General features: G+C 41.8%; 1 protein-coding gene across 1 annotated transcript; it reads left to right on the top strand.

Moving 5' to 3' along the window:
* Positions 1 to 369: 369 nt before the first annotated feature.
* Positions 370 to 6,184, top strand: POP5 (POP5 homolog, ribonuclease P/MRP subunit). The gene is made up of 5 exons (XM_073629303.1): positions 370 to 486; positions 565 to 707; positions 3,163 to 3,312; positions 4,995 to 5,078; positions 5,184 to 6,184. The coding sequence occupies exons 1-5, from the start codon at positions 470 to 472 to the stop codon at positions 5,264 to 5,266; spliced, it is 477 nt and encodes a 158-aa protein (XP_073485404.1). The 5' UTR covers positions 370 to 469; the 3' UTR covers positions 5,267 to 6,184.
* The last annotated feature ends 9,679 nt before the right edge of the window (positions 6,185 to 15,863 follow it).

Raw genomic sequence — 15,863 nt, 5'->3', positions numbered from 1 at the left:
TGGCAGGGAGTGTGTCCTATGCCTACATACATTTGTTAGTAGGTGTCCCTCATTCCCATCTCAGAATGTTGGGAGGTATGCCTTAATCTACAGGATGCATTAGGATGAAAAAACACGAGGGTTTATAACCGCTTTAAAACAACAAGGGTAGAAGATTTAATAGATGGAAAGATGAACCGAGTATAAAGCAAAAATATAGCTTTTTTACACCCACATTTTCAGCTCTTCATTTATTCTTGTTTATTAGGGATTTTATTTTTTAATGTAAAGTGCAACAAACTAAATGTAAGCATAGTGTTTACAAGTGAATTTCTCTAGCACAGCAGAGCATCTAATGTATGGCAGATTCTTATTTTTCCCACAAGCAGCATGGACGCCTCTCACTGCTGCCACTTACCGGAAGTGACGTCCTTCTGACGCCTATATACAGCACGTCTCTGGTGAACGGGCTTGTTTATGGTAGGCTGCCATGCGGTTTAAGTCTCGGTAAGTGAATGATGCCGGTAGTGTGCTCCAGTCTGCAGTAATAGTTTGTATTCGGTGTTCTGACTGTGCTGTGTGCAGGTACTTGTTGTGTGAGTTGGTGCTGGAGGACCCCCGCCGGAGGCAGAACCTGTCGCAGGGCACGGTGCTGTACAATGTGAAGGAGGCAGTGGCTCGTCTGCATGGGGACTTCGGGGCTGCGGCTGCGTCTATAGCCCTCTCAGGTGAGCACACCTTTATCACTTGGCATAAAGCTGCTTCTATGTACTGGAAGTCTATTAAATGGAAGGTGGCTATATAGATTGTCCTCTGTAAATCACTGTCTGTGTCCTACTCACCATTCTTGTGCTACTGAATAAAGAGCTCAGATTAACCACTTGACCTCTGGAGGATTTACCCCCCCCCTTTCATGACCAGGCCATTTTTTGTGATGCGTCACTGTTACTTTAACCGACGGTGGAGCGGTCATGCTACCGTTCCCAAATAATTTGTCCTTTTTCTACAAATAGCTTTCTTTTGGTGGTATTTGATCACCTCCCTTTCTTTTGGTGGTATTTGATCACCTCCCCTGGGGTTTTTTGTTTTTTTTTTTACTAAAAAACAAATTAATTTTTCTTTCTGCTATAAAACATACTCCATAAAAAAAAAAAAAAAAAAAAATTGGAAGAAAAAAATCAAATGCGCATATATATATATATATATATATATATATATATATATATATATATATATATATATATATATTTTTTTTTTTCTCTCCAAATAAGTGTATGTTCATTGGTTTGCGCAAAAGTTATAGCATCTACAAACTATGGGATATATTTATTGTTAATTTTTTTTTTTTGGTCCCCAGCAGAATTGGATTACATGGGTGTTCGCACCCATGTGATCCGATTCATGTCTGAACTGTCCGTTCACAGTGTGATATGCGAGCTGAAATGGGGGGGGTGTTTCTTAAAAAAAAACTCGATTCACGAATCGAGTGTGTGTGTGGTGTGTTTTGTTTTTTTTTTCCTCACCGCGCCGGTCCTGAAGAGCTGCGGGCAGGAGTTTTTAGGCGAGGCCTCGGCCTAGTCTGTGGCCTCGCGGACTAGTCCAAAGCTGCGGCCTCGCCTAAAAACGCCTGCCCGCAGCTCTTCAGGACTGGCGCGGTGAGAAAAAAAAAATCTAAAATGATTTGCTTAAATTTTGAATCGATTTGACCTCTTAACTCGATTTAAATCGGGTTTTTTTTTTTTTTTTTTTTTTTTTTTTTTTTTTTTTTCCCCCATCGGCCCTAGGTGTCATTAACATTAACACTCCCAGCAGTTCGCATATGGCAGTGTGAACTGCCGTACGAGTCGGGTGCGATGCGCAGTGGATTTGCAGGGTTCCCGCATCACACAGGTGTGAACAGAGCCTTAATTCGGGATTGCGACACATTGACACTGACACTTTTTGGGGACCAGATACAGTGCAAAAAAATTTACTGACACTGGCTGGGAAGGGGTTAACATCAGGGATGATCAAAGGGTTAACTGTGTACCTAGTCAGTGTTTATGTATACTGTTGGAGGTGCTTTTACTAGTGGAAGAGATGGACTTTATTCCCTTTGCAGTTCCATCCCTTCTCTCTTGTCAGAATGGCCATCTGCCTTTTTACATAGGCAGATTGCTGTTCTGCCTAATGATCAGCTGGTACCGTGCACCCACCGATTGGCTTCCGCTGTGTGTAATTACAGTGAAAACGAGCAGCTGCAGATGGTATGCACGCCCGCTCACCCTCTACCCAGAAGTATATGTATATTCTGCCGCACAGGTGCTGCCCTGTAGCAGTAAAACTGCTATAGGGTAGACCTGAAGTGGTTAGAGACCCTGTTGCCAACTTTAAAAACCTTGCAATAAAAGCGACAAATCTGGTATTTTTATGCCTACTTGTAGTTTTCCTTTCCATTAATGATTGTGATTCACCGCTTGCTAGAACTGTTGATTATTCTAGGAAGTCTGTTCCCTACCACAGCCACCTCCCCTCTTTGCGCATCATAAATGTCTCCGCTTATGGGAGTGATTTAATAACTCTGTGCTGGCCAAGCTCCTTAGCCCCTTCCTAATAAAAAATATATATTATATTATAGATTTTACAGGTAAATTTGCATAACGTGGACAAGTGGAATTTGAGATTTTCTTGTCCAAGAGATGGTTTGTAAGGTTTCAATTCCTACTGTACAGCACTCTGTTCCCTGCAGAGAGGAATGGAGTGTGATTGGTGAGAGCAGATCACCAATACTCATTTCACCACCCACTGGAAGGCCCAAAAACACCAACCGTAACCCCAGGACCCCCACACGTCAACTCCCAGAACTGCTACAAGTCACTCCCATAGCCTGCCCTGAAACAGAGGCTCAAAGGTTCATAGGACATGTAGTATCAGGACTGGTAAATGAAGGAAACTGGAAGTCAGAACTTTGAAATTCAGCCAGGTGGAGGAGTGCCATCAGACATAGAAACTTGCTTTTATAAAGCTAAAGTAGGTAAGTTGCACACAATTGGACAAGGACTGTGATTCATTTACATGCACAATGCCTCTGTTTTGGGGAGCAAAAGCTTCTTGAGTTCTTTAACGTTGCTTTGGTAAACTGTCTGACTTTATATTGGTACTGATGTACTCTTAGAAACTATTCTCATGTGATTTATGTTGTAGTGAAATACCTTAATGCATACACTGGCATAATCCTTCTTCGATGCCGGAAAGATTACCACAAGTTCCTATGGTCATCCCTCCCTTTTATCACCAGCCTAGAGAACAGAGGTCAGCGGTATCCTTGTTTAATAAACACATTACATGTTGCAGGTAAGAAAGCTGTCCATTTGGCGCTGATTCACAAAGATAACTGGGGAGGGGGGGGATTTACTAAAACTGGAGCACTCAGAATCTGGTGCATTTGTGCATGATAGCCAACCAGCTTTCATCTTTAGCTTGTTTAAGCTTTGACCATAAAACCTGGAAGCTGTTTTCTATTCAGAGTTTCACCAGCTTTTGCACTCTCCATTTTTAGTAAATAAATAACCCCCCCAAATGTCTCGTATATTAAACTGAGAAGTCTCAGGTGTAAGTTGTCAATTCTGTATTTATAACCTGAGTGTTTGTTTAGGGTATACAGCTTTAGGGCATTATGTCACTGGCCATTGACACATGTGTAATGCAGGAATTGAAACAAGATGTGACTTTGGGGTTTAGTTACTAAAGCTGGAGCGTGCAAAATCGGGCTCATTTCTCCCTAGAAACCAATCAGCTTCCAGGTTTTATTGCCAAAGCTTAATTGGACAAGCTGAGGTTTGAAGCTGGCTACCATACACAGCTGACCCAGATTCTGAGTGCATCAGCCTTAGTAAATCTACTCCTTTGTCTTATTACTGAGCCAGTAGGAGACACATTATATGATTTGCCTTCCTAATGATTACATTTTAATGGTGCAATATTAGGATTTTGACTGCCTGGTATTTTTAAATAAAAAGTAAATGTATATTAATCGTCCCTTTTAAATTGCTTAGTTGGCAGTAGAACGCTAGCAAGATTTTGCCTATTTTAGAAAAATGGGGAAAGTGTAAGACCATCAGCGATCACATGGGGGAACCCCAATAGGGAGTTCCCAGAAATTGGCTGCAGGAGGACTCCCCACTGAAAGCAATGGGAGCTTGACAACTCCCGCAGGTAATTGTGGCTGCTAGCATGTATTTGCTCAAGCAACAATTACCTGTGAGTAATTTGCCCTGCACTCATACTATTGGTTTCTGCATTCGTATTGGACTTCCATAAAGTGTCACTTTTCATCTCAAGTTGGTGCGCTGACTTCTTGCCTTTTGAGGCTGTGAAAGCTAGCTGTGTTCGTTTGGGATATTTTGAATGTCTGGTCCCCATGGAAGAAATTTCTCCTTCCTGTCTTGTCTGACTGCCTATTGCTTGCTTGGCTTGACAGAGGATTGCTTTCCATTGGGATAAACTGCTGTCCAGCCCTGGGCTGACTGAGGCAATGTGAAGTACCACTGCTCTATCTCTTAGCTGTTAAAATTTAATGACCAGTTTAATTGGCCTTCTGTAGTGTGTGCCATAGGGATTTAGCATTATTTGACGAAAGTACAATTACACTTTTCAGTCTCCTTTTAGGCCCTGTTCACATATGTGAATTGGATATGTTTTGAATTGCATTTGATTTGCATGGCATGCAGTGCAAATTGAAAGTCCTGTGTGTTTTCTGAGCAGTGCGGTTCAGATGCGGATCCCAGGCTCATTGCCCTCTATGGGAACGCACCTGAATCGCACATTGGGTCTGGCATGGATTGTAGGGGAATGTTTTTGCTCCTAACCCAGACAAAAATAAAAATAAAAACCTGAAACCTGATCAGATATATGCTAATGAAGAGGGAGTTTAATTATGAAACTTGTTGCTCCGTGATCAGATTTAACCCCATATATTAAGGAAACACATACCTATAGTGTACAAGGTTAGTAATGACTGCATCCTATTCTTACAGGCACTATACGTTCATGTCAGAAATTCCTTATCCAATACAACAGACAACAGTTGAACAGATTATTAAAAAACTGTACAACTCCTAGTAAGTATAAGTTGTCCTTTTTACAATGGCAGTTTGGAAATGTTTGCAACTGATTTTTTTTTTTTTTTTTTTTTTTTAATTTTTATTTTTTTTCCACCAAACCAGGTGAGAAGGAAGCGATCCGTAAGTCTATAGCCAGCTGTTCCTTACAAAATGTGGAAGAGCCAGAGTATGAAGAAATGGAGTAACTGACTGACTTATCACACAACCTGCAGTTTGCATATGACAATGCAGGTGGCTACTAAGGTTCAGTTAGCTTTTCTTTGGTGTTACTAAACAGGCTGCTTATTTACAATACAAATGCTGAGCAATAAGTTTATTGTAGAATACAGATTACTTATTTTATACACAAAATGTATTTCATATTTATATAAGAATAAACCTTTTGAATGGATCACTATTAATATAGCTGTGGAATTTCTATCAGATGTAATTTTCTGTATAAAGTATGCCGTGGACTGTGCTATAGAAACTACAAACTCTACTGCTCAAAAAAATTACCCCTGCTCAGGTATATGCCACATCCAGATTGCTGCATTGTACTAAAAAAAAAAAGTGCTAAGAGGACAATACCCCAATCGGTCTATAACCCCAGTATAGCTAGGATGTGTGTAAAGATGAAGAAAGCCACCTTTACCAAATACGCATACTCTAGTGTATTTATTTAGCAAAAAAATAGTGATTGAATACTACCAAAAGAAAGCTCTATCTGTGGGGAAAAAATGATGATAATTTCACCTGGGTACAGTGTTGCATGACTGCGCAATTTCATTCAAAGTGCGACACTGCTGAAAGCTGAAAATTTGTCCTGAGCAAGAAGGGGGGTGAATGTGCCCAGTAGGCAAGTGGTTAAATATTTTGCTTAGACCTCATTGCTTTGTTGGGATCCTTTCGAAAACCCGACATCAACTCTATAGAAGCATTTTAGTGAATAAGCCCCACCAGTCAATTCTATACAAACGCTTTTTTGATGTGATCACCACCTTATTAGTTTCACTCTCACCTTGTCTGCCTCCTCCTTGCCTTCCAACTACCAGACTTATTGCCCGTAGAAACCTTCGCCATCTTAACCCTTTTCCTTTTTTTTTTTTTTTTTTTTTTTTTTTTTTCTACTACAGATTGTCTCTGCAACAAAATCTCATCCTTGTCCTGCCCCAACTTGGCCACTTCTATCTACAATAGTTAACTGTCATACACCCTGGATACCTTTGCCTCCCACACTACACACACAATCGGGCCCCTACTGTTACAACCCTGGCAGACAGACAATAGCAGAAGCCTAAAATGTAGCTGCGCTCTTGAGCGTCTGTGGCGTAAGACTAAGTCACAGCAAGATTTCAGCCAATATAAATCTGCACTCCAAAAATACCATTCCTGCCTCCACACTGCTAAACAGACCTACTTTATCACTCTCATGAACACCCTCTCACGCAGTCCCCGTCAACTCTTTTCTACCTTTACCACTCTACTTTGTCCTCCATTACCTCCACCCACTAACTTACTCACTGCCCAGGAGATAGCTAATCACTTCAAAAATAAGATTGAGACAATTCATCTCGATCTCCACTCTACAGATATCTCCCTCACTTTACACTCCTTGTCCTCCTGCACAATCAATACTTCCCTCATTTAACCCAGCTACTATAGAGGGAGTCACTAAACTTTTTTTCTAATGCCCACCTAACCTCCTGGACCCTGTTCCTTCTCAAATACTATGGTCCCCATCTGACTCAATCCTACACTCTTTAACCTCTCACTCTCTATTGGCATCTTCCCCCTACCCTCTAAAACATGCGCTAGTCAATCCCAGGCCAAAAAAGGCCTCACTAGACCCCACCAATCTTAACCTAAGACCCATCTCTTTACTCCCTTTTGCCTCAACTCCTTGAATGTTTAGTCTACAACCGACTGAGCGACCACCTCCATTGAGAATAACCTTGATCCCCCTTCAGTCTGGATTTCGCCCACAGCACTCCACAGAAACTGCCCTCCTAAAACTCAAACAACTTAACAGCCAAAACCAATGGTCATTATTCCATACTCTTACTATTGGCCCTTTCCGCTGCCTTTGATACAGTTGACCACCCCCTCCTCCTACAAAAAAAACTCAATTTGCTTGGTCTCCATGGCTGCACTCTCCGTTGGTTCGAATCTTGCCTCTCATCGCACCTTCAGTGTCACTTACAACTCCACTTCCTCCTCTCCAACTCCTCTTACCGTTGGGGTCCCCTAAGTTTCCGTCCTTGGACTTCTACTATTCTCGATCTACATAGCCTCCCATGGCTTCCACTACCATTTTTATATGCTGACACCCAAATCTATCTCTCTGCCCCTCAGCTCACCCTATCCGTCTCCTCATGCATCACTGATTTACTAACAGACCTATCTAAAACTGAGCTCATAATATTTCCTCTCCCACGTGCCCCCTCCCCTGACTTCAATGGCACATCTATCAGTCCAACCCCATGGGCTAGCGGTAACCTTAGACTCTGAACTGTCCTTTCAGGCCCACATACAATCCCTGTCCAAATCGTGCCGTCTTAGCCTCTGCAACATTTCCAGAATACACTCCTTTTTTAACTAATGACACCAAGCTTCTAATTCACTCCCTGGTTATCTCTCGCCTTGATTGCTGCAACTCCCTCCTCATTGGATTACCTTTACATAGACTCTCGCCCCTTCAGTCCATAATGAATGCTGCTGCAAGACTCATCCATCTTACCAACCATTCAGTGTCCTCCACCCCTCTCTGCCAATCCCTCCACTGGCTTCCACTCACCCAACGCATAAAATTCAAAGTACTAACAATTTACAAAGCCATCCATAACTCTGCCCCAAGCTACATCACTAACCTAGTCCCAAAACGCCAACCAAGCCGCTCTCTTCGGTCCTCCCAAGACCTCCTGCTTTCTAGCTCCCTTGTCACCTCCTCCAGAGCTTCTCCCATCCTTTGGAACTCCCTACCCCAATCTGTCCGACTGTCCCCTAATCTATCCATCTTTAGACGATCCATGAAAACCCTTCTCTTTAAAGAAACCTATCCTGCTTCTAAGTAAGACTGATTTACTTCCTCAATCAGCTCATCCCCCACAGCTATTATTGCTAATGTCTGCCTTTTATTTTGTTAAGCGCTGTGCAAACTGTTGTTGCTATATAAAACCTGTATAATAATATACAATCATCTCCTTAGGGTTGTCCTTCCAGATCTGTCCTCTCTGACAAATGGTTAACGGATGGTCCAGACAGACGTGCTTGAGGACCAGACAGACCTATGGGACTCTCCATTTAGGCAGCTATTATCTATCAGGGATCGACTTATTCAGTTCAAAATAAGCCACAGAACATATATTTTTACCCCTCACTGGCTCCAAGATAAACTCTACTACAACCCCTGGCAAAAAGTATGGAATCACCACTCTTGGAAAATGTTCATTCAATTGTGTAGAAAAATAAACAATCACAGACATGCCTCAAAACTATTTTCATTTAACATTCCAACCTTCTGGCTTTAAGAAATGCTGCAAAAAAGAAAACTGTAGTCAATTGCAACTGTTTTTGCAGATCAAGCAGAGGAAAAAAATATGGAATCACTCAATTCTGAGGAAAATATTATGGAATCACCATATACTTTGCAGTTCTAAAACAAACATCTGCATTACATTACATCCTGAAAAATGTCATCATCAACTAACGTCCTTTCAATTGATGGAATAAGAAAAGTGTCCAGAATATCAATATAAACTTGTGCATTTATTGAAGATTTAATGACCGTCATCTCCCCCGTACCTTTACCTGACATGCAACCCCATATCATCAATGATTGTGGAAATTTGTATGTTTTCTTCAGGCAGTCGTCTCCATACATTTAATTGGAACGCAACAGAACAAAAATTCCAGCATCATCACCCTGCCCAATGCAGATTTGTAATTCATCCCTGAATATCACTTTCATCCGGTCATCCACAGTCCATGAATGCTTTTCTTTAGCCCAGTGTAACCGTGTTTTTGTCGGTTTTCATTTGGCTTTTCTGTATGTAAATCCCATTTCCTTTAGGTGATATCTTATAGTTCCATCACAGACATTGACTCCAGTTTCTGACCATTTCTTCCTCATTTGTTTTGTTCTGTATTTTATGTTTTCAAGGCATATTGCTTTAAGTGTTCTACGCTTTTAGTTTTTTTGACGCTTTGATGTCTTCCTTGGTCTACCAGTACACTTCCCTTTTTAACAACCTTCCCATTTGATTTGTACTAATGAAAACCATCATTTACCACCTAAACAGAAAAAAACACAGTTACAGTGGGAATGTATGAAGACGAATGCCTGAAGAAAACATACAAATTTCCGCAATCATTGATGATATGGGGTTGCATGTCAGGTAAAGGTATGGGGGAGAGGACGGTCATTAAATCTTCAATAAATGCACAGGTTTATATTGAGATTTTGGACGCTTTCCTTATTCCATCATTTGAAAGGACGTTAGTTGATGACATCATTTTTCAGGATGTAATGTAATGCAGATGTTTGTTTTAGAACTGCAAAGTACGTGGTGATTCCATATTTTTTTCCTCTGTTTGATATGCAAAATAGTTGCAATTGACTACAGTTTTCTTTCTTTTTTTTTTTTTTTTTTTTTTTTTTTTTAAGTGTTTCTTAAAGCCAGAAGGTTGGAATGTTAAATGAAAATAGTTTTGAGGCATGTCTGTGATTGTTTGTTTATTTTTCTACACAATTAAACAATTGAACATTTTCCAAGAGTGGTGATTCCATACTTTTTGCCAGGGGTTGTATATCCCCTGGTTGTTGGAGATGTGATCATCGCAAGAAGATTTTCACATATTTTGGTCCGGCCCTGCCATTACTCGCTACTGGGCAGACATTGTCCCGATCATTAGCATGGTTGCCCAAACAACCATTCCCTGAAATTTGTCTTTTGGGCCTAGTTGAGAACCACTCGCCTACAGTACAATCAGCTGTAAGGATATTAGGGCTCCTCCTTATTCTACACCAGAAAAGCAATTGCTTTGTGTTGGAAGAAATCTCCTGCTCCCACCATTTAATACTGAAAACTAGTGAATTCCAATATTACTGCTCTGACACTTATCTTAATAGGGGCTGTCATTAAAGTTAAGAAGCAAGGTGGCATGATACCTGATGTGCACTAGGGCCTGGGTATTTGGGGAAAAAGGTGGCTTTCTTAATCTTTACACGCATTCTGGCTATACTGGGGTTATAGCCAGATTGGGGTATATGTCCCCTTAGCACTCTTCTACTTCTTTTCTTTATTTAACAAAAAAAACCCAAAAATTTTGAAAAAACAAACCCAACTTTTTTTTATAGTTTGTTATAAAATTTTGCAAACAGGTAATTTTTCTGCTTCACTGATGGGCATTGATAGGCTACACTGATGATCAGTGCCCTGATTATCTGTGTACATGTCCCTTTTACATAAGACGGTTATCGGCTCTCTTCCTTTCTCACGCTTTCAGCATAAGGAAAGCTGATAACCGGCTTCTGTTAACACTGTGATCTGCTGTGATTGGACACACCTGATCATGTGGTAAAGAGCCGCTGGATTGTCTCTTTAACTCAATCTGTGATTAGCAGTGGCTGGAGGACCCTGATCAGAGTGCACCACCTTCGATCATGGGAGCAAACGGCAAGTGGTTAAAGGACATTAAAGCGGTACTGAACCAAAAACGTATGATATTGAAGCTTGCCAATCATTAGATGTGATGGCTGCATCAGTTTTTTTCTTTTGCGGTTTTCCCCTTTGGCCAGTAACATACCTCCTGAGTCACAACTCTGGAGGCATAAGCACAGGAGGGCACAGCAGTGTTGTCAGCCTGGGGAAAGGGGAGTGTAGTGTCAGCAGATTTAAATACATTAACAAATTGAAGCCAAACTCCAGCTCACACTTCAGTTGCAGCAAATAGTTTTTTTTTTTTTCTTTTTTGAGAGAGAGGTTTTACATGAATAAATAATGATCATTTTAATCACCACTGTCAGTGTTTAAGTTTGTTTTTCCTCCATATAAACTGATACATTCTGCTTGAGAGCTTGTCTTGTGGAAAAAAAAATAAAAATAAATGGCTGGATCACCAGATGGGGATAAAAAGACCCTAAAAAAGGAAATTCATACGGCCATCAGCATTGAAGTCATATCTCTGTGGTCGTCTTATTAAAGAGATTAACATTATTAAAGCTGCAGCTAGACTCAAAGTGGATCGGGCAAATAGGTTGGCACTTGAGGCTGAAACCTCTTATATTCAAGACCCCTTCTCCAGTAATCATGCATATTGGTTGGATCTGCAATCCAGATTGCAACAACTGTCAAAAAGGGTACTCCTGAAGCTATTTTTTCAAGAGCGACTGTCATGGGCAGAGGGAGAGCAAAATGGTAAGTTACTAGCTAATACAGTAATACTGCCCATTCACAATCAGCTACTCCCTCATGTAGGAGCTAAAAAGGCTAGTACAGGCCAAATTCACACTAGTACTGTTGATATTTTGGAGATTCTTAAATCTTTTTATAAATAGTTGTATTCCTCTCAAGCTAATTTTACTATTGTTGAATTGCAACAGTTTTTGGATCATATTACTCTGCCCACCCTTTCTTTAGGCTTGGTTCACACTGGAAACCGCTGCGAATCGCACAGGAGCGCTGTGCGTCCCTGTTCCCCGTTTCAGGGCTGAATCTATGCCTGAAGTCGTCCCTGAAACGGAGCCAAAGACGCTCAGCGTTTCTGTGCAGTGCGCTCCGCAGCCACAACAGACATGTGAACCGGATCCATAGGGAGCCAGTCACATTCTCCTGCTATGTGAATTAGATGCGGAGAAATCCGCATCTAATTCCCATAGGTGTGAACCCGGCCTTAAGAGATAAACCTATGCTTCTCTGACATTAGAGGAATTTTAAGGTTGCAGTTGCTAGTCTCCCTAATGGTAAAGCACCAGGGTTAGAATGAGATCTATAAACATTATGGTGAGATTATTCTGCCTGTTTTATTAAATCTTTTTTTTTTTTTTTTTAAGGAAGCAGTTTCCTCTCGTTCTCGCCCTCCTTCCATGACAGAGCAACTATTGTGGTGATACCCAAAAAAGACACAGATCCTTTCTATCCAGACTCCTGTAGACCAATATCGCTGCTTACCAGTGATGTAAAGATTTTTGCAAAAGTACTCGCTAATAGATTAAGCAAGGGAATTTCTAAAATAATACGGGCGTTATGCCTAATCTCTCTACTGCAATTACCATTAGGCATACTTTCTTAAATATTCAGATTCCAACTGATGCATCTAATAATAGAGCTCTTTCACTTGATGCTGTTAAAGCATTTGACAGTATTGAGTGGTGTTGTATGTGGGAAGTTTAAAAAAAAAAAAAAATTAAAAATGTGGGTTTGGCGATTTTTTTTTTTATTTATTTTTTTTTGTACCTGGGTTAAATTGTACACTTCTCCAAAGGCCTTGGTCCAGATCAAAGGGGTGCAGTCCTCTTTCCGCTTTATCATGGAACGAGACAGGGCTATCCTCTGTCGTCGCTTCTATTTGCGGTCGCAATAGAGCCATTGGCGACTTTGTTAAGATAGACCCCAGAAGTGCGTGGCTTTTATAGGGAAATGCATGAGGAGAAGGTAGCTCTTTATACTGATGATATACTTCTTTTTCTCTCTGATACGTACACATCACTCTCCTCTTCAATGTCTCTTATTACAGAGTTTGGTACATTTTCAGGTTTTAGCATTAACTGGGACAAATCTGTACTGCTTCCACTTGATCCACTCCCTTATTTATCTTTTTCTATATTGTCACCATTTAAAATCGTTTCTCAGTGAAGATTACTAGCCAGATACAGGAATACATCCCCCTGAATTTAAATCCGTTACTTTATTAGATTTCACTTCCAATGTTCTGTATGGTGTAAATTACCATTATCTGTAGCCTGCCGCACTACACTCAAGATGGTCTGGATGCCCCAGCTGTTATACTTTTTACATAATTCGCCCAGTTGGATCCCACTTAAGTATTTGAGCCCTTTCACACTGGGGCGGTTTGCAGGCGCTATTGCGCTAATAATAGCGCCTGCAAACCGACCCGAAAGTGCCGCTGCTGTGTATCCAGTGTGAAAGCCCCGAGGGCTTTCACACTGGAGCGATGCGCTGGCAGGACGGTAAAAAAAGTCCTGCCAGCAGCATCTTCGGAGCAGTGAAGGAGCAGTGTGTATACCGTTCATGCCCATTGAAATCAATGGGACGGCGCGGCTATACCGCCGGCAAAGCGCCTCTGCAGAGGCTCTTTGCGGTGGTATTTAACCCTTTCTCGGCCGCTAGCGGGGGTAAAACCGCCCCGCTAGCGGCCGCATACCGACGGTAAAACGCTGCTAATAATAGCGGTGTTTTACCGCCGACGCCGCCCCAGTGTGAAAGGGCTCTTTAGGAAGAGTAATGTTTAGAAATTTGATCTGGTGACAGAAAACTCCCAGGATTAAATTATAATTTTTTTTGCAGTATTCTAAAGAGCAGGGGGGACTGTTTGCACCTAACCCATGGGTGTGTTTCCTTGCTGCTCAGCTTCAGCATATTGTGGGCTGGGCGAGTCATGGACCTCGGGAGTCCTCCTTTTAACATGCTTTCTTTTTTCTGGGTGGATGTCCTATGACGGCGCACCCAAACAGCTGTGCCCGTGGGGGCGATCGCTGTAAAGAGTCGATGAAGCGGCTCTTTATCCAGGTGTTCGAATGTCCCATCACACCGGTCACATGTAAACACGGAAGTGCCGGTAATCGGCTCTCATTGCCTCACACTGACAGTGTGTGGCGATGAGAGCCAATCAGCGGCATCTCTTCGCAGGGGACAGCAAGAGATATATAAACAGGGCCCTGATCACAATGAAGTACCAGCAATCAGTGCCCATTAGTGATGCCAGTCAGTGCTAGCTTTCAGGGCCGCCTACCAGTGCACATCAGTGAAGGAGAAAAAATACTTATTTACAAAATTTACTGACTGAAACTAAGAAAAACTTTTTTTTTTTTCAAAATTTTTGGTCTTTATTTTTTTACAAAAAAACCCCCCAGCAGTGATTAACCACTAGCTGACCAGCCGCCGTCGTTATACTGCGGCAGGTCGGCTCTCTCCCACAAATCACCGTAGCTGAACTTACGTCAGCCCTTTTAAATAGCTATAGCAGGTGGACCGCCGACCACGCGCGATCGTGGGTACAAGAGCTGGAACGGGAATTTGTGTGTGTAAAAGCACAAATCCCTGTTCTGTCAGGAGAGGAGAGACAGATAGTCTGCTCCTAATAAGTAGGAACAGTGATATGTCTCCTCCTCTAGTCAGTCCCATCCCCCCCCCACAGTAAGAAACACAAGAGGGAACACATTTAACCCCTTATTCGCCCCCTAGTGTTAAACCCTTCCCTACCAGTGACATTTACACAGTATTCGGTGCATTTTTATAGCACTGATCGCTGTATAAATATCAATGATCCCAAAAATGTGTCAGGTGTCCAATTTTTTTTTTTTTTTTTTTTTTGCAAAAATCGACCTAAATTGATAGACATTTTTTGTTTTTTTAAAAAAATTGGGGGATATTAATTATAGCAAAAGCTAAAAAATATTTAATTTTTTTCAAAATTGCGTTTTTTTTTGTTATGTTTATAGCGCAAAAAAAATAAAAACCGCAGATGTGATCAAATACCACCAAAAAGAAAATAGGATTTTTATAACAGCTTACCTGTAAAATCCTTTTCTTGGAGTACATCATAGGACACAGAGCCGCAAGTATTTACTTAGTGGGTTATAGCTACCTTCAGGTGTTGACACTGGCACACCCAATACAGGAAGTTGACTCCCTTATATAACCCCTCCTCCTTCCAGGAGTACATCAGTTTTTGTAGCCAAGCCACTCTGGCCTTAGTGGGAGAGGCCAAGGACCCTCCACTGCCATCTTTACAATCTCTGCGTACCATGACCTTTTGGGCCATGCTGGTGCTACCAGAATTACCAGAATTACCGGCTTTCTTTCCAGCTTGATCCTGCAAAGAAGTCGAGGCAGCAACTGAATCGGGGGGAAAAGCATAGATCAGTGAAAACTGATCCCACGGGGTTACCAGCACATCTGTTCCGTATGCGAGTGGATCCCTTGTTCTGGACACAAAGTTGACTAACTTCATCTTGAATCTGGACGCTAGAAGATCTATGTCCGGAGTCCCCCATCTTTGGCAAACAGCCCGAAAAACATCGGGGTGAAGAGTCCATTCCCCCGGGAATAACTGTTGGCGACTTAGATAGTCCGCCTGCCAATTTTCTACTCCCGGAATGAAAACTGCCGATAGGCATGGGACATTCCTTTCTGCCCAAGTTAGAATATGGTTCACCTCTCTCCTCTCTCTGAGCTGAGAGACTCTTAGGCTGGATTCACACCTATGCAGTTTTAGTGCTTTTTGCATTTTGCAGATTTGCACTACAGCCCATATAACATGGTTTCCTATGGAACATGTTCTGTAGAGCAAATCTGAAAAATGCAAAAAGCACTAAAAATGCATAGGTGTGAATCCAGCCTTAGTGCCCCCTTGGTGATTGATATATGCCACAGCCGTGGCATTGGATTGGATCCTGACACGACAATTCTTTAACCGGGAGGTCCAGGTTTTCAGAGCCAGACACACTGCCCGAATCTCTAGGATGTTGATGGGCAGGGCTCTTTCGAATTTTGACCACTGTCCCTGGACAGTCTTTTCTAGTACCGCTCCCCAGCCTGAGAGGCTGGCATCTGTTGTTAC

The sequence above is a fragment of the Aquarana catesbeiana genome, linkage group LG01, assembly GCF_042186555.1.
Source record: "Aquarana catesbeiana isolate 2022-GZ linkage group LG01, ASM4218655v1, whole genome shotgun sequence".
Taxonomy (NCBI): domain Eukaryota; kingdom Metazoa; phylum Chordata; class Amphibia; order Anura; family Ranidae; genus Aquarana; species Aquarana catesbeiana.
This window is presented reverse-complemented; position numbering and strand designations above follow the sequence as displayed.

What these genes read in the sequence shown, in the direction of transcription:
- POP5 (XM_073629303.1), top strand. An exon ending in TGCGTCTATAGCCCTCTCAG is followed by an intron (nt 708 to 3,162) that starts GTGAGCACACCT and finishes TTTATGTTGTAG; the next exon opens with TGAAATACCTTAATGCATAC. An exon ending in AAACACATTACATGTTGCAG is followed by an intron (nt 3,313 to 4,994) that starts GTAAGAAAGCTG and finishes CTATTCTTACAG; the next exon opens with GCACTATACGTTCATGTCAG.